At 37.7% G+C, this 18,679-nt stretch overlaps 1 protein-coding gene across 8 annotated transcripts in view; it reads left to right on the forward strand.

Annotated features, from left to right (window-relative positions):
• The window catches only part of LOC139981643 (uncharacterized), a 177,859-nt gene that overhangs the window by 104,740 nt on the left and 54,440 nt on the right, over positions 1 to 18,679 (forward strand). For all 8 annotated transcript variants that reach the window (XM_071994185.1, XM_071994189.1, XM_071994188.1 and 5 more), the window contains 23 exons: positions 498 to 645; positions 1,315 to 1,497; positions 2,135 to 2,340; positions 2,689 to 2,866; positions 3,176 to 3,489; positions 4,178 to 4,333; positions 5,106 to 5,250; positions 6,096 to 6,278; positions 6,755 to 6,963; positions 7,710 to 7,887; positions 8,244 to 8,554; positions 8,703 to 8,858; positions 9,421 to 9,565; positions 10,705 to 10,881; positions 11,461 to 11,672; positions 12,305 to 12,482; positions 13,139 to 13,461; positions 13,897 to 14,052; positions 14,989 to 15,133; positions 15,670 to 15,852; positions 16,505 to 16,710; positions 17,234 to 17,411; positions 18,081 to 18,406. In XM_071994185.1, the coding sequence (XP_071850286.1) occupies positions 498 to 645; positions 1,315 to 1,497; positions 2,135 to 2,340; positions 2,689 to 2,866; positions 3,176 to 3,489; positions 4,178 to 4,333; positions 5,106 to 5,250; positions 6,096 to 6,278; positions 6,755 to 6,963; positions 7,710 to 7,887; positions 8,244 to 8,554; positions 8,703 to 8,858; positions 9,421 to 9,565; positions 10,705 to 10,881; positions 11,461 to 11,672; positions 12,305 to 12,482; positions 13,139 to 13,461; positions 13,897 to 14,052; positions 14,989 to 15,133; positions 15,670 to 15,852; positions 16,505 to 16,710; positions 17,234 to 17,411; positions 18,081 to 18,406 (4,596 nt within the window). The remainder of the gene's footprint in view (positions 1 to 497; positions 646 to 1,314; positions 1,498 to 2,134; positions 2,341 to 2,688; positions 2,867 to 3,175; positions 3,490 to 4,177; positions 4,334 to 5,105; positions 5,251 to 6,095; positions 6,279 to 6,754; positions 6,964 to 7,709; positions 7,888 to 8,243; positions 8,555 to 8,702; positions 8,859 to 9,420; positions 9,566 to 10,704; positions 10,882 to 11,460; positions 11,673 to 12,304; positions 12,483 to 13,138; positions 13,462 to 13,896; positions 14,053 to 14,988; positions 15,134 to 15,669; positions 15,853 to 16,504; positions 16,711 to 17,233; positions 17,412 to 18,080; positions 18,407 to 18,679) is intronic.

Genomic DNA, 18,679 nt, shown 5'->3' on the forward strand with positions numbered 1-18,679 from the left:
ACATGTACATTTGTGAAGTTTTACAAAGGATGATCTCAGAATGCAACCAGAAACCTACAAATTAGATTTGGGAGAAAATTTTTCGAAACTTAAGCTTCCTATTGTCAAATTTGTCAAACAATCATCAAAATATGTTAAACTTTTTTCTGCACAGGTGCTTGCATACAGCTGGCCAATTTTGGCCGGTTTTTCTATTGTATTCTATTGCACTTCAAATTGATTAATTTAACCCATTGTTTTAAGTTAAATTAAGCACTTTTTTTCAATTCTGAGACCTGGGGTGTTGAGAATCATGAGGTCGTACCCCAGGGACAAATCATGTCACAGGGCAACTGCCTTCAAGTCTTCATTTGTTCTAAAATATATACACAAATAAGAATACGTTATTTCTTCGCTCAGTATTTCCCAGCCCCCCCAGTTTCCCCTGGGCTGGGGCTGTATTCCCCTTGGCTCTACTAAAAAATAATGTACTAATTAAGAACTCTTTCTCCACGTAGACCGAAGATGTGAACGAGTTTGCTTCCAGCTGGACGACAGGATTCAGGGAATGTCTGCCTCCTCCTGAGATCATTGATCCCTGCGAGGAAGGATCGGAAGAGTATGAAATGGCTGAAGATCTCTGCTACATTCTACTTGATCCACTGGGTAAGACTACAATTATATCATGTATTCAACCATCTTAAAATGGCTCATAACATTTCAATAAAAGTTATTTGCTTTAATACAACCCCAACCTTTAGAATTATACGCAGTTGGTAAAAAGTATTTTTCATCAATAGCATCTGTGTCATACTATTTAGCATGATAGTGGTTGGGATTCATCCCTCTTCTAAAATTTTCAAGAAAGGATTGAAAGTCAAGCCAAAAATAGAAGAAGAGAATGTTCAAGATTATATTTTGTTAATGTTTATGTCATCTACTATCTTAAAGTCATTTTAGTAATAACCAGATTATGTACAAGGACTGTCTCACTGATATTCATTCACATATAATTTAATGTTTCCCACGGTAAACACATGCAACGATCACGATTCATGTACTCTCCCCTCCATCTGGTTCTCAGCTATTCAGTTCACTCAAGAGAGATCAAAGAAATGAATCTGCTGGTGTTTTGTCTCTCACTGTTATTTGTTTTAATTAAGCAACTGGTTGTATTTCTTTACTGAACTAAAACAAAACTATACGCTATTTGCCAACAGATTCTTTAAGGACTACTATGGTATTTTATAACCACCTTTTCGGCTTTTTCTTCTTGAATTTTTTCTAATTATTTTGTCATTTTCTCTCTTTTTTTCTTTTTTTTGGTTACAACAGGTCCTTTCTCAGGCTGCCATAATTCTGCTGACCCGGGACCTTTCTATACTGCATGCATCTATGACCTCTGCGCCAATCTGCCCGATGATTCTAACCTCTGTAACAGCCTGGAGGAATACGCTAGTCTCTGCCGAAGCAGAGGAGGGGAACCAGATAACTGGAGAGATCTAACATCCCAATGTCGTAAGTACTTTTGGTGTGATCAGAGCTATGTGGGGCTTCATTCAGAAAATATTTGTTATTAAAGGCAGAAAATACTTTTTATTAAATGCAGAAAATATTTGTCATTAAATGCAGAAAATATTTGTTATTAATTGCAGAAAACAAAAAAGGGGAAGCATGTGGTGAAGATGGTAGAGGGTGAGGGAGGGTATGGGGCTTGTCAGAGTACCTAGAAAGATCAGGTACTGCAATGTTGTCAGTCTGTTTGGTCTAATGAGAGCTCTGTAGGGATTCATTCAGAAAATATATCTTATCACATGCAGAAAATAAATAGGAAGAAATGTGGCAGGGGGACAGGGTGGGGGAAGTAGAGTGGTAGGGGGACTAGGTTGGAGTACCAGGAGGGATCAGACATGAATTCTGTTTTCTGGTTTCATCGGCTGTAATGTTTCAGATGTCTGTGTACAGGAAAGGAAATAGTGATTGACAAGATTCTGTTGTAAACTACAAAAGTAGGACATTTCTACAATATCTAGAAGCTGGAGATAATATAACTGGATAAGTAGAAAACTGTTCAGAATGAACTTTCCTCTTCTTTGTTGGAATCTGGTTTTTGTTTTATGGAGTATCTTTAAAACCTCTCTTACTACTGTAACAGCTCTGACCTGTCCTGATGGATTTGAGTACGATGTGTGCGGCCCATCCTGTCAGCCTACCTGTGTGGACCGTGTGGGACCATCAGACTGTCCGGTCAGCCATTGTGTAGAGACCTGTAGATGTCCAGATGGTATGGTCCTGGATGGTGACCAGTGTGTCAGTACATACCAGTGTGGATGTAGTCTGGACAACGGACAGTACTTATCTGTAAGTCGAAGGCATTGTTTTAAATTGTAACTTGAAAATTCCTTTTCTCTTTTACGAACTGCTTTTCACCTGCCAATCATTGTGGCAAAATGCCTGAGAACCTTGATTCCTAATAGATATTTAATCCACATGAGCAGGCATAGTCCACAATTTTGTGTAAAATAATGAGATCACTGTGTCAAAGATCTTACTAAGTATTGCTATGTTTTTAGTGTGCATGCCAATTTGTTTGTTTTTTTTCCTGAGAAAACGTTGATTTTTTTATCAACGTTAATTAATGTTTTAATCTCAATCCCCTCTTTTGATTTAATAATCTCTAACTAATTAATCTCTTCGTCTTACCAATAGCCCGGAGGAAGTTTTGTCTCGGATGATTGCTCTCAGACCTGTCTCTGTATGGATGGAGAATTGTTCTGCAATTACACCACCTGTCACCCGGATGCTGAATGTGATATACGAGATGGAGAAAAGGCCTGCTTCTGTAGAGAAGGGTTCGCAGGTGACGGATACTGGGAGTGCAGACCAGGTAAGAGTTACAGGCAAACATCATTGTCATTTCAAAGGGAATGTTAAAGCGTGGATGGATCTTAAAAATTGGAGGATGAATGTGGTATTCTTCCTTATGGTTGCTTTTATGTAGGAGGAGGGCAGTAAGATAGAAATTTAGGCTTGATTTGGGGGACCATGTCTACCAATTTAGTGAAGGACATTGCTTACATTGTGATGCAGCTGTAATTATTAACGAGGGTAAACCATACTAATTAATTAATTTTTGAGTTCCAATTTTGTCTTCTCATTGCATTTCTCTTTTTATTTTATTTTTTCACAAAAACAGTTCCTGGTATCTGCAGAATCTGGGGTGACCCTCACTACCTTACTTTTGATGATCTTCGCTATGACTTCCAAGGAGAATGTGAATACACCTTGGTCAGAGATTGCGACAGTGAGGAAACATTCCACCTGGTGGCTGATAACATCAAGATGAAACCCTCAGAAGATGTCACTGTCCTAAGAGAACTGAGGCTGACCTACTACGGAACAGAATACGAACTGATGAGAGGAGGTGAGGTCAGGGTCAACGGGGTCACCGTGTCGCCCCCTTACTTCGGTATCGACGGAGTTATCATCGTTCCAAGCTACCAACATCTCGTGAGTAAAGTTTAAACTTTTGTCTTAAACTTCTGGATTTATTAAAGTCATAACAGGTGTGTGCATTTATGAGAGATACTTGTCTGACGATTGATGTTAAACACTGCTTTTATTCAAACAAAAATGAGCCAAATTGTAGACTTTGTCCTGGTGGAGGCTCCAGACTGACTTCGGTCAGTTTGCAGCTTTGATATGCCTATGAGGCTTCTTCGTGAGTTCCTGCTTGCAGGAGGATTTAAAATACATACAAAATACATATATATAGTTTATTCAATTGATAACAACTTTCTGACTTTCAAGGTGAGAAATAGTTTAATACTAATTTCAAATTTGTACATTGCTTTCATAATATGATCGACGGTTCAACAGTTTGTGGAGATGTAAGTGTATGATTGTCAATAGAACGCTAAAAAAGCAACCGTTTCAATTTTTTCATCAGTTTGATCCCTCCTTGCAATTATTCACCAATTAGATCCCGTGCCATTTTGTTCCACATTTTCGATCGCAGATTCTCAGTATAGAAATTCAGTGTAAATTATAAAGTTAGAAACCATACCATATTTTAATAACAACAACAAACTGTTCACCAATGATGTCAGATTATGAAATTTGATACATTATTTACAAGTTTTCAGCTAAGATCATCATCCTCATCACTTGATGCTCTTTCTTCTCTGCCTGCTCACAGACCCTGACAACCAATGCTGGTCTCCTTATAAGTTATGACATTAATCTCAACGCAGAAGTACACCTCAACAACGCCTTCAAGAATACCGTCTGTGGCCTCTGTGGAAACTTTGACGATAATCCTGACAATGACTTCACCATGCCTGATGATGAAATGGTGATTATTGCTACTAGAAATTTTATTTTGTCTTTTCTATTCCATAGTGAAGTCAATAGGTTACAAATTTTGATGAAGTTTTATGGTGATGTGTATCCATCGGCGTAGGAGTCTAATTTGATTGGGGGGGGGGGGGGGGCTGTAACGACTTGCCCGAAAAATATAACCAAGATTTTTTCGCGCGCTCTGCGCGCATTCATCATGTTTAAATAATGTGCATATCATATAGGCATGAGTCGTTTATAACATCGCATGCCAATAAAAAATTAAAAAATCTAGCATATTGCCCAAATTTTTTCAAATATATTTGGTTGGGGGCTGCAGCACCCCCCCCCCCAGCCCCCCGCCTGCTACACCTATGTGTGTATCAATATTTAGACTTAGATGGCAAGCACATAGATAGAACAGTAGTTCCCAGAAACAACTACAGTTAGTTAAACAAGTGCAATATTTCATTCAATATTGAGACTATTTTAGAATGAAATATTCAGCTGGGAACAAGGAGAAACCAGGAGGAATTCCCTGCAGTATGTTTGGCACTGAAGTTTCTTCTTTTTTCCCCTCTCTTTTGGAGGTTGGATTATCTGTGTTTTTTTATTTTTCTCTTATTTGAAATCTTTAAGGTGTATTTCAACATTGTCATGTCATTTTGTTATTTACCTCTATCATTGAAGGAAATAGTTTGGATTCATATTTAGTTGTAACAACATGAAATCATTAATGTTGTGACTTCTTCCAAATACCACCTCCCTTTTGTATTTGTGTGTACTAGGCATCAGATGTGGTTGAATTTGGAGAGAGTTGGCAGACTGGTACAACTCAGTGTCAAGTACAACCTCCACCTCCAGAACCTTGTGAGCAAGATGGAATTAAAGAGACTGCTGAGGATGCATGCTATGTCATCATCGATCCGTACGGTATGTAGCTTATTAATCTTTGGTATTCATTGTGTGGAAGATATTTGGTGTAAATACTTTCTTTAAATATCTATAAGTACCACAACCCAAAACTCTTAGTGGTACATAAATCATTACATGCGTAACTCAGCCTACATATATTAATGAAAAAGATGGGTGTCATTTTTTCCCTGTAAAAGTTGTGTGAGTCACACAGAAAGATAATTATCTCCTTATTTATCTCTTATTATCTTATTTGTCTTATTTATTTTATTTATCTTATTTATTTTGTTTATATTTATTTATCTCTTATTATCTCTGAATTATCTATCCAAGGTACTTTCATATGCACAGTTTCCCCATAGCAGATAATCATTTTTTTTCCCCTCAAGTTTCAAGTTTATAATTAAAAATCTAGTTTAAATACATGGGAAAACATATTTATAAATAGGATATGAAAACCAGTTAAGAGTTATAAAGCTTGCAATAGCATATACTATATATATGTACAAATAATAAATCAGAAGTTAATTAAAGAATTAAATAATAATCGTGGTCATGGTCATAGCATATATTATATTTACATTTCATTTAGCTCAACATATTCTTGTTATTTAATAAGTTCACTGCTCAAGTGACCCTTAAATGGTCAGTGTCATTGAGTGACACTTGAACACTCCAGGCCTTTGATTACACTAAACGTTATTCATAACAGATCTTTTTCCATAAACACAATTACATCACTCAGTTCCATAGTATGACACTTTTGGAAGAATGGGTTCAATTTAAATAATAGACCACGCTTCGAAAGAAGTCAATTATGCAGAATCCAAATGAAATGGTCTACTTTCTTTATCCTCGTATAGGTCCATTCGCCAGCTGCAGTCACTATGTCAACCTGACAGTTTACTATGATTCCTGTGTTTATGACCTTTGTGCTCGTTACCCTGAAGATGACCTGATATGCTCTAGTGCAGAACAAGCTGCCCAAGCCTGTCGAGAGGCAGGAGGTACTCCTGGTGACTGGAGGGAAGAGACTTCACAATGTTGTAAGTCATCAGTGAAGTTAATTATTACCATGTATTGTTTTACAATGAATTGTTTTATAATGAATGTGGACATTCTGTTTGCGTTTCATACATTTGATTTATTCCATCAATGTCCAATTTCAATTTTTAACAACCTGCCCTTGATATTTATTAACAGAACATAAAATATTTCATCTGCATGTTGCAGAATTCTTTGATGACTTAATATTGATAAGTAAAGCAGTAAGCTGACTTGGAAATTATGAAGTTAACCAACTGGAGAATATTAATAAAATTTGTTTTTGAGTAGTATGGGGATTCAAACCCTGTAACCCAAAAGTTACAAGCCCTACACTCCTGATTGAATATTGATTTGGTATTGCTTAGTTTATGATTGTCCAGGCCATATTTAAATCCATATTTCATTCTACAACAAGATTCTTTTATGTATCAGTTCCATCTTTAAATTATTCTTAATAATATTTCTTCCCTCAAAGCTTTTACCTGTCCAGGCGATATGATATACTCACCATGTTCCAGTCCGTGCCAGCCTACCTGTGCTAAGCCTGGAGAGACAGACTACTGCCAGAGTAACGTCTCTTGTATCGAGACCTGTACTTGTCCCGATGGTTTCTTGATGGACGGTGACGAATGTGTGCCACGTACACAGTGCGGATGTCTCTTGGATGGTACCCAGTACCTGAGGGTGTGTATCTAATATGACTAAAACTGATTTCAAACCTTTCATGATTTACAATGGGTTTTTCTTTGTTTTGCTCAGAAATATGTTCAGAAATACCCCAAGTTCGAGTCACTCCAAGATTAATGTATGTCGTCCAGTCACAGAGTTGTTGACAATTGACAATTCATAATCATGGACGTTAAATATGAATCTAAGAGACTGATTTTGGCTTTGATAAGCCGATGATGGCTTCTTTGCAAGTTCCTGCTTGCAGGAGGATCTAAAAAATACATATAATTAACCTAAAGCAAACAGTTGAAAGATTATGCTCAGTCATATAATAAATATCAATATCATGTTTTGGGTGTTTAAAATTTGAATCTTTGCTGATTGGTTTTTTGTGCTAGTAAATAGTACTCTGTTATTTCAGGGGTTTTTTGCTGTTGAAAAAAGCTGATAATTTTTACATCATGACTTTGAAACAAGCTGGATGGAAATCACTTATAACTTCTTAAAACACAAATGAAACCATTGTGCATGCTTTATGAAAATATGAGCAGAACATTTCATCAAACTTATTGTATTATCTGGCTGGAGAAGTTTCTGTAAATTTCCATACATTTCAAAGCACTTGATCAATTTTATACAACAGTTTATTAAATTTGACTTGAGGTGTAACCATATTGTTGGTACCAAATTTATCTAAAATTTGCAAAAAGACAAAGAGGTTGATTAAGACTTTATTTTTCTACAATTCTTGACCCACACAGCCTGGTGAGGAATATGTATCAGATGACTGCTCTAGAAGCTGTGTCTGTGAGGGAGGAGTAATCACTTGCAGGGATACCAGCTGTCATACAGATGCAGAATGCTCTATCAAAGATGGACAGAGAGAATGTTTCTGTAAAGATGGTTACCAAGGCGATGGATACTGGGAATGTACACAAGGTATAATAAAAAACAAGTAATAAAAGTAAAGAAAGTTTCATTATTTTTGTTTATGGTCAACTTTACCTCTTTTATTTATTCCTCTTCCCCCCCCCCCTTCCACCATAAGAAAAAATTATGATTGATGGGTCCTTTAAAATAGATTCAAAGTTTGTCTACATATTTTTTGTTGTTGATTTTTTACCTCAAAAAAGGGGTTTTGTGAGAAAAGTAATGCCAAATGCAACTGCTAGCTATACAGCATTTTATTATCATTATTTTTTGTTTTTAGTTTCACAGGATTATTATCAAGTTGAAAACTGGATTTTTGTATCAATGGTATATGCATGTATGTTTATTTCTTCTTCTTCACCCAGAGCCAGGAATTTGTGAGATCTGGGGTGATCCTCATTACCTGACCTTTGACCAGTTACGATATGACTTCCAGGGTGACTGCGAGTACACCATAGTGAGAGATTGCCTCGGTTCCAGCTTCCATCTGATCGGTGACAACGTCAAGAACAACCCATCGGATGACGTCTCCATCATGCGCCACCTCCGACTGACTTACCTCGGCAACGAGTACAGCCTCCTGTCGGATGGTGAGGTCAGAGTCAACGACGTCCGGGTGACACCGCCCTACTTTGGTCCCGATGGAGTGGTTATAGTACCTAGCTATGGACATGTGGTAAGTCATTTAATGTCATTTGCAACTTTCTGCTGTATTAGCATCATGAATATTTTAAAAAGAACTCTCCAGGACTCAGTTAATAAACTTGATGATATTGGAATTCTTAAATGTTTTTCGATTTTAATTTGCCTTTTTTCTGTTTTAGACTTTAACAACGAACGTCGGTTTGCTGGTACACTTCTTCAACAACATGAATGCAGAGGTTCATCTGAATCACGTGTTCGAAGGAACCGTTTGCGGCCTCTGCGGAAACTTTGATAATGATCAGAGTAATGAATTCACCATGCCAGATGGAGAAATGGTAATTATTTTGATGGAATCAGTAATAATGAACTGTCTATCTATTCGCAACTTCTACTCATGTATGTTAATGTTTTGATGATCACTTATCTGTCCACTGAATGATTTTGTCTGCAAAATTTATACATTTTGTCAATTGAAGCCAAAAAATATATTGTTCTCATATAACATTAATATTGCAACAAATATGTGTAATGTTGCCACAAAGTCTGTTTAAATTAAGCTCATGAATACTTGAAAATGAGGCAATTTAGAGCAGGGGTTGGCAACTAATTTTCCAGAAAGTCCAGCAAAAATTACTGGTTTGGGCCAATGGTCAGACCAAATCCAATTCTCACTGTATTTAGATTGAGCCCTGGATAGGTTAGGGATTAAGGGTCAGCATAGTGCAAGATTGTGTCCAACTGATATTTTGCAGGCGTGGTTGAAATCCTTTGGGGAGGGGGGGGGGTGGAGGAGGGTCATGTGGTCTGCCTCATGAGATAACCTTGATTTAGAGGACAAAGATTATATTAGTGGGTGATCAACAGGTATTTTGTGTATTTTTAATTTTTTTTCATTAGACTGAAGATGTGATTGAGTTTGCAAACAGTTGGCGTGAAGGAACCGCACAATGCCAAGATGAGGTCACCGTCCCAGAACTCTGTGTAGATGAAGAGAGCTACGAGATAGCTCTAGATGTGTGCGACCTACTGATCAGTGAAAACGGTAAATATTTATAATTTCATTTATTTCATTTCATTTCATTTATTTGCTTCTCGCAATTTAATTACAGAGAAATTAAATAATTGGCAAAATATGTAAACAACAAGGAAAATTGTGAAAGGAACCATTCCATAAACACCAGGGGGCTTATCTAGTAGAGCGCTCCCATAAATAAACAGAGAAAACAAGACAAGAAAAAAGTAACACTTAGATCCATCCGCACACCAACCCAACACATACCCACCCACCCCACCCACCCACCCACCCACCCACCCTCCCCCCCTCTAAACAAAAAATGATGATGAGCATAGTGTACATAATATGTATTATGTATGCATATTTCTAATGTCGACTATATAGCCATCTTCCTAGTCTCTGGGGGTAAATCATGTTAGGCTCATCCCAACATGTACGTGCATATGCATACTCAGCATTCAGTGAAAATGCTGTAAAGCATGCTGCATTACTTCCTAAACATGATCTATATCTTCCTGATGTGTGTAACACCCTAACCAGTGACAATGGTATGCAAGGATCGTCAAAAAAGCTTTCTCAATGTGATGTCACCCTGCAGGGAATAGTAAATTAGTGTTTATATTTTGCATGTGATGTTCGTTCATTTTTGGTCTTCGTAGAAAAAAAGGCTGTTTGATGGGATAAACACACTTGTGTACAAATCTTTGTTCACAATCAACAAGTGAACTGATGTGATTTGCCTATAAATATATGTTTGTTGATTGAGCTAAAGTTCTTCATGTAGGAAAAGGAAATTAAGGGTTATTAAGATTTATTATCATATTTTCTGATCAATATACTTCTTTATTGCAAGTATTTGATAGTCAGCAATCTGGCCCAACTCACTGCCCCTCTGCTCGCCTACTCCTCCACCGAGGCAAACCTGAAAAGGGTGCCAATTCTAGCGCATGTTCATCAGCCAATTACATTCTGGTTTCTGTAATATCCTCCATCATATTTTGTCTTCCATAATGATAATCTTTTCTTCAATATTATGTATTCTACCAACTACGAATGACAACTTTTATTAACTTGCTTTATATAAGAGTCAGTATAACACAATACAACATATTGTTAAAATGTAATGTTTTATGTCCTATGACAATTGCTTCCATTGTCTGTCACAGGACCGTTTGCGAGTTGCCATGACTACATCAACCTAACCATGTACTGGGAATCATGTCTCTATGACGTATGTGCCACCGAACCCGACAACGTCTGCTCCAGTGCCGAACAAGCTGCTCAGGCCTGTAAGCAGGCTGGAGGAATGCCCGGAGACTGGAGGGAAGCCACTCCTTTCTGCCGTGAGTCTTCAACATCAATCTTTGAATCCTTGAAAGCCAGGAATGGCATAACATCAATTTTTGCCATTTACAGAGTTAATTTAGTCAATTATTACAAAGTCACACAACACAAAGATCTGTTTATCATTGACGTGAAGTTGACACGTGAAAAGAAAGCATAACATTGTAAGAATATAAAGCCACATTGAAGTAATCTATATGATTGTCCTGGTTTCTAGGTAGTTCAAAAAAGTACAAACAGTGGAAGAGCTTTTCCATCATTGATGTGACCAAGTAGCCTCTCCAATTTTGACCACTGAAACATGAATTGTCAATAGTAACATTCCTTCAACCATTCTGTTCTTACAGGACATATTACATTCCAGTTTCAAGTCTGGTACCATTTTTACATAGGTATTCTTCAAGGTACCCTTTTCTCTCTATCAAGAGAAGTGGGATCCCTCAACTAAGACCCCTTTAACACTCAGGCCACAACCACTTGTCAACCTTTCTTCAGATAAAATATGGTAAACCCCACATTTGTCAGACTCACAAAAAGACAGCAATTTTGAGTTATTTGACTTGATTGTATTTCATCAGCATTCATCTGTCCAGAGGATATGATTTACTCAGCCTGCACCAGCCCTTGTCAGCCATCTTGTGCAGTACCTAACGATGGAGACTATTGTCAGAGTAGTAACTTGACTTGCATAGAGTCATGTGAATGTCCTAGTGGTTACCTCATGGATGGAGACAGCTGTGTACCTCGCGCCCAGTGTGGATGTCTGAAGGATGGATCTCAATACTTACAGGTAAACAAACGTAAAATATTTGATATAGGGTTTTCCTTTGAGTCGTTGTTATACTGTAGCTGCTGTAGATTTAAATATGTAATATTATGAAATTTATTATGAATCACAAGCAAAAACAAGGGCTTATGTAGGGAAGTGATTACCACTACTGATAAATATGGGTTGAGTATTTTCATGCCGTCTCCGGGAACTTGCATATCAATATTAACTTATATGAATATTTGTATATTTAATATAAGCATATGGTTATTCTTTTCTTTTAAATCTAAAGTAGGCCCATTTCTTACAAAGATTTAATACAAGGAATATTTCAAGAAGGGACTTAATTTGAAGATAACATTTGCCTGTGATATCAGATCACGTTAGGTAACCTATGATTACTACAAATGACATATAAGTAACTATAGATGGGTTATTATCAATCTGCAGTATAATGTATTTACTGATAAAAAAAAAAAAAAATAGCACTAAGAAAAGGAACAGGAATTTCACCAAGAACCTATCAGCATTCAGTCTGTACCTAAAAGAATTTTTCTGTTTCAGTTAATTGATATTTGAATCCTATTACCCATGTTCTACTATCTGGGATATTATAATTAACCTGAAGATCATCTTCTATTCTTTTTCATCAGCCCGGCGAGGTATTCGTCTCCGACGACTGTTCGGAGTCTTGTACCTGCACCGATGGAGAAATCATCTGCGAGATGACAGAGTGTCATCCTGAGGCTGCCTGCGACGTCAAGAACGGAGAAGTCTCCTGTTATTGCCGAGACGGTTACGAAGGGGACGGCTACTACGATTGTAGGAGAGGTGAGCACATAAACCCTCAGCAGTATTTTGATCAAGTTTAACAGTTGTCTTGTAAATGCAAGTTCCAGTTTGCATTCTCAACATCTTGCGATAGCTAGCATGATGTAATTAACAGAAATGGTTTTGGTTTAAATGTCAAAAGGAAACCCAGGTCTTATCGTCTTTGCTCTTTCTCTTCTCACCTTTTCACTCAGCTTACCTTGAGTAATGTCCTTTATGATGTCACTAAAGTTCTCTTATTTTATCCAATTTTAGAAAGGGTGAGGGGGGGGGGTTGTGGGAGGCTGAAAAGGACACAATTAGCAGGTAGCTAACCTGTAGATTCGTTAACATAACAACTTCAGTCTATGATTCTTAGTTAACTAGTATAGGCTAGGCTGGGTATTACTCTACTGTGGAGAGTGTATGTGGTAGTTTGAGGCTTAGTGTTATTATTTGGAAAGCCACAAAATTGTTTTTGTATATTTAATTCTTTTTTTGTAACATGCAAACAATAAATGGCCTACAGTAACTGATTTTCAAAGAAATATGTTGGTGTAAAGTAATGAGCTGTACCCCAATCAGCTGTACGAAGCTGAACTTGTAATAGATACTTCAATATTTTTGTGATAAACCTTTTAAATTTTATGCTATTTTTATTCCTTTTCTTCCTTCAGCTGATGGTATATGCCAGATCTGGGGTGATCCTCATTACAGGACCTTTGACCTCAAGAGATACGACTTCCAGGGAGAATGCGAGTATACTCTGGTCCGGCCCTGCGACCAAGACCAAAGCCTCCCTCAGTTCCATCTGATGACGGATAACTACAAGCGTAGCCCTGACGACAAGATATCATACATGAGGGAATTGAGACTGGAGGTAGGCGACACAGAGTACTCGCTACTGGAAGGAGGGGAAGTGAGGGTGAATGGTGAAACCATCACACTTCCATACTTTGGAATAGATGGAACCGCCATCTACCCAGCCAGACCAAATGTGGTGAGTGCTTCTTCCATCCGTTAGATGCATTTGACCTTTTTTTTTCATTTCCATTCAATCCTGTTTGGGATGTTCTTATTTGTATGTCTTTTGGGGAGAAATATATCAGAAGGAAAAAATTAGTCAACTCACGGAGGTGGCTTCGAGTGTTTGAACCCAAGTCTGTTGGCATTCTGTTGAATTAAGTTTTTAATACTGTATTTCAATCTGTACAGGTATATGAAATACTACCCCAGAAAGGTTGAAAACATTGTTGAGGCAAGAGTATAGAATAAAAAAGTATAGAAAAGCAAAAAAAAGAAATATTACAGAAAGAAGTAAAAGTAACTTCACAATCGTTTTACGTAAACCCAAAAGTGCACTAGTAAAACTTGGATACGTTTTTCTTGTTTTTGTCGTGTATCTGTCTACTCGCTTCCTTTATTCGTCCTCCAGTTCTTAGCAACTAACTCTGGTCTACTGATCCGATTCGATGGAAGAATTAGTGCAGACATTCACCTCAACCCCATCTATGCAAATTCTACCTGTGGTCTGTGTGGCAACTTTGATGGCAACAGTGGCAACGAGTTTACCCTCCCTGATGGCACGCTGGTAAGAACTATAATTTGAGATTCAGTACCAAATAATAAATTATAAGTGTCTCTCTTATGATTGTTTTGTTTTCCCAACATCATGGAACATTCCCACCCTTACCCCCACACCCTGACTCCCCAAGAAGAAAGAGGTAGCACTTTGTTATTTCCAGGTATTGGCCAACCTCATCCTGCACCTTCTTCCTTTACCTCTCCCCCTCATTAAATACAGTGGGGGGGGGGGTCTTAGACTCCCAGAGCTTACAGAGTGTAGTTACAGCTTACTCTGTTATCAGTATTATGTGTAAAAGCCTTCAGAATTTGATGTCTATTAAATTTATATTTGACAAGCAGAGTAACAGCCTGAAGTCCCTGTTACAGTAACATTTTTGTTTCACTTTCAGTTGTCGTCATGAAGGTAGCACAGATGATTTAGAAGGAATAGAATTTATTTAGCGAGTTGTTTTTAACTTCTTGACTTCCCCATTTGTTACAATTGGCTAGCCTTGTATTCCCTTTCCTTCCCCTACTGCAAGACACACACACTTACAAACCACTGTAAGCACTGGTTCAAGATACATACTCTGGTGATACTGTGATCTGCTCTCAGAAGATAGTAGTCTCGTCTCTGTCCCTAGGAGCCCCTCCTCTCCCCCTTCCCACTCCTTGCCCTGCTAAAACGTTATTCAAAAACCAAATAAAAATAATTCATTGTAAATGGAAGGGAGACCATAATAGACTTGTGCTCTATACCCTACGTAGTAGCATAAATCATTGAATAGAAAGGTTTGTATTAAGCTTACTGATGAATGGATGAGAGAATAATACATGGTTGAATTAGCATAAATTAGAAAATGAATTGTCATGACATGAATAGTATTAGCATTTATTGACTGCTCTCTTAATGTTTACAGCATTCTGTTCAGTGATATTTGCCTATTTTCGATCGTTTCAGACCAACGACGTTGACGAATTTGGCGATAGTTGGAAGCTAGGTACGCAATGTGTGGACGATATCCCTACACCATTAGATCCATGTAACAACACAGACTACTCTCAACAAGCCCTGGAACTCTGCAATATCATCATACAAGAACCAGGTGAGATAAACTACTATTTAGTAAAAGGTCTGATAAATTTCCTGTAAAATTTAACATTGATAACATTCACCACACCACTTGCAGGGAAGTTAAATCATCTTTGCCATTTGATAATTTCTCTTTTTATTTCCTTAATGCAAACTTCAGGGTTGAATTTCCAACTTCCAATAACCTGGCAGGTTTTCTTTATCATTCTTAAGATCGTATGTGTCAAAATAAAAATTGTAAAGAAAGAAACGAGCGATGTCTTCAATTTTACTATTTGATATCTTTTTCATTTTGAGATAAAACTAAGTTATTGATATAAACCCCTTCTTTTTTCGGAAAGCTGAGCAGTATAGTTAGAGACTTTAATATCTCCACTGGTCTCTTTTAAATTTTTTCTGTTTTATTTTTTAAATTCTAACATTGTCATACATTGTGATTATCTCATACTTAATCCTAGAAGCATTGCCCTGCCTTGCCTTGCTTCGGTAAGTTGATCAATAAATAATCAATAAAATATGCACCAATAATTAACCAATCAATTTTCACAGGACCGTTTACCGCATGCTTTGATTACGTGGACCCGCTCACCTACTACGAGGCCTGCGTCTATGACCTCTGTTCCACCCTCCCAGAGGAGGATGAGCGTTGTTCCAGCATAGATGAGTATGCTCAGACTTGCAGAGAGGCTGGAGTGATACCTGAGGATGGATGGAGAGACAGTGCAGATTGCTGTAAGATATAATCATAAATGAGGAAATGATGGTCAAGCTTGCCTATAGAAAAACAATCCTCCTCAAATTCACTCGAGCATTAATAATTTGTTACCTGATAGCATAAACTACCCCAAGAACTGCCATTAGGACTCATCCTTGAGCGCACCTAATTAATTGACCAGCCACCGTATGATTGTAAACACAAGTGCTCTAATGGCCAGCACTACTTTCCTGTGTGAAGACAAATTTGGCTTGACCACTGAAATAGTAGAGTAGAGTTCAGTATGGCTAGCATTACAAGCTCGGGCAGATATTCAATCTCTCCTGTTTTTGGCCAAAAACAGGGGACTCAGGTTGTATTTGCTATAGGCAGAGAAGATCGTAATAGAGAGAATAAGTTACAAAAATATCCATCATACACTTTCCACTTATCATCAGATTTATTCAAATAACCAGTGAAATTCTTGGTTTCAGTGTTATGAACTCTTTTTCTTATTCAAAGTGGGTAGTTTGCATGGCACATGGGGCTAAGGGGTGACAGGGTACATATGTCCCCCTCCTAATAGTTTTGTGACAAGCCCTCAAAAGTCCCCCATTTTGAATCAATTATAAGTGTTACCCTCCTTGGGTAGTAATAATAAGTACATATCTCTCGCTTTACTTCAATCAGTCTTTGAATGCCCCGAGGACAAAATCTACGATCCTTGCGCCAGTTCCTGTCAACCGACTTGTTCCAGACCCAACCCCGACCAAGAAGAATGTCTGCTTAAATGTGTGGAGACTTGCGTCTGTCCAGAAGGTTACATGTCTGAAGGTGATTCTTGTATCCCTATAACCCAATGCGGTTGTACCACAGAGTCTGGAAGATACTACATGGTACGTACAGTAGGCTTTTAATTTTACTAACTTTACACGACCTTGCTGGGATTGTTGTTAGACTAACTTTGTTCCCTTGATAGTCTTTTCTTTATATCATGTTTGCTTGAATTTATTCTTTATTTGTTAGTTTTCCTTGTTTTATATGTCATTATGGAGTATTTATATTCAATTAATTCAAAGTCTTGCAAACATTAACTGTGTCATGATGTTCGGAGGTAAAAGAGTAGTCTGTCGCGATTAGGAAGTGTACTGATAAGGTTGCAGTGGTGACAAATTGCTTCTTCTCTCACCTTTTGTTTTCCTTGAATAAAACTGGAAGTATTTTCTTTAATTTTTATGTCTGTGTATGCAAACAGATCATGCTTGTGATTGTAATACATATGGATTTTGTCATCTTGTTTTGGTAAGAGGCCTGCATATATGCACAGTTAGTCTTTTCTTTGCATATTAGAGTACAAAATCAAACTTGCTTGATATAACCGTGCTGGCATGGCTTATCTTTTGGCTTGTCTCTCTTTAGCCTGGAGAAGAATTCTTGACCGACGATTGCTCAGATGTGTGCATATGTATCGAAGGTGCTGTTACCTGTCAACCAATCGGATGCCATCCTGATGCTGTCTGCCAATTGAGGGATGGACAGAGAGATTGCTATTGTAAACCTGGTTACCAAGGTGACGGTTGGGACAGTTGTACTCAAGGTAAGTTTATGTCATCATGATTGTCACCCTAGTCCTTTAAAACATTCCCGAACACTTTCTGGTTGTCATTTGTAAGCAAAGCATTCAAAATATGTGATTGTTTTTTGGGTGGCGGGAGTGGGGGTAGGGGAGAACATTCTGTGGGAATTAATGCTAAAATGGTATTGCTTTTGGTTGCTCCATTCCAAAGTAAAGTGAAGGATTTTGTATCTATCAAAAGAAGAATAAATATATATATACAACTGTAAAGTAAATGTCTGGACTAATTAAGTCTCCGATACACACTTTCTCAAGTTATTATATTATATATTATATTTTCAACATTAATTTCTTATTCCTAATTGGAAAGTTAACTTGTCTTTCTGTTTGTCATTTGTAAGCTAGGCATTAAAGGATCCATGTTTTTATCCTTAGAATTTGTGATTGTTGTTGGGGGGATCAAGACCTGTGGAATGTTTATGCTAAAATGATATTGGTTTTGCTTAACACCAAAGTAAAGTCAACCTTGTTACTTACAGTATGTATTACATTTCTCCATTTACTTCAGTTAACTCCTATAAAAGTGCAAATCCCATCCATGCTCTAGTTCATCCATCCATTTATCCTCTCATTACATTTCCTCTCCTAAGAATGTTACCTTACAACCCTTTCATTTTTCTCTCTCTACAGAACCGTCAGTCTGTCGTATCTGGGGCGATCCCCATTATTCAACCTTCGATGGACGAACCTTCCACTTCCAGGCCGATTGCGACCATTCCCTCATCACCGACTGCGATGATGTCGAGGGAGAGGGTCTTCCCTTCCACCTGATTAGCACCAACTCTAAAGAAGACCCTGCAGATGCTTTCTCCTTGCTCACCGGTCTTACGCTGATGCACGGAGGCAACGAATACCAGCTTCTGAGAGGCGGGGAAGCCAGAGTCAACCAGCTCACTGTCAGCTTACCCTACTTTGGTGATGATGGGGTTACTCTGTATTCCAGTCCTCCCTTCATGGTAATAACATTTACAATTTAAATTGAGACAGCATCCCTTCCAAATTTTTTACTACTTTAACTAATTTGAAAGCACTCATCTGAGTTGGACTGACAATGTGTGAGTGACATAGTGTATTTTGCATATAAAACACCATAAACAAAGACCATTATCCATATTTTTGAATATCAATTTCAAATTATAACCAAAACTTTAAACGGATAAGAAATTCCCCTTGACATACCATGTACAGTTTCGTTTAGTGTATTCCTTTGTGTGTTACATGCAGTTCCA

Source organism: Apostichopus japonicus, chromosome 15 (assembly GCF_037975245.1).
Source record: "Apostichopus japonicus isolate 1M-3 chromosome 15, ASM3797524v1, whole genome shotgun sequence".
In the NCBI taxonomy this organism is placed as follows: domain Eukaryota; kingdom Metazoa; phylum Echinodermata; class Holothuroidea; order Aspidochirotida; family Stichopodidae; genus Apostichopus; species Apostichopus japonicus.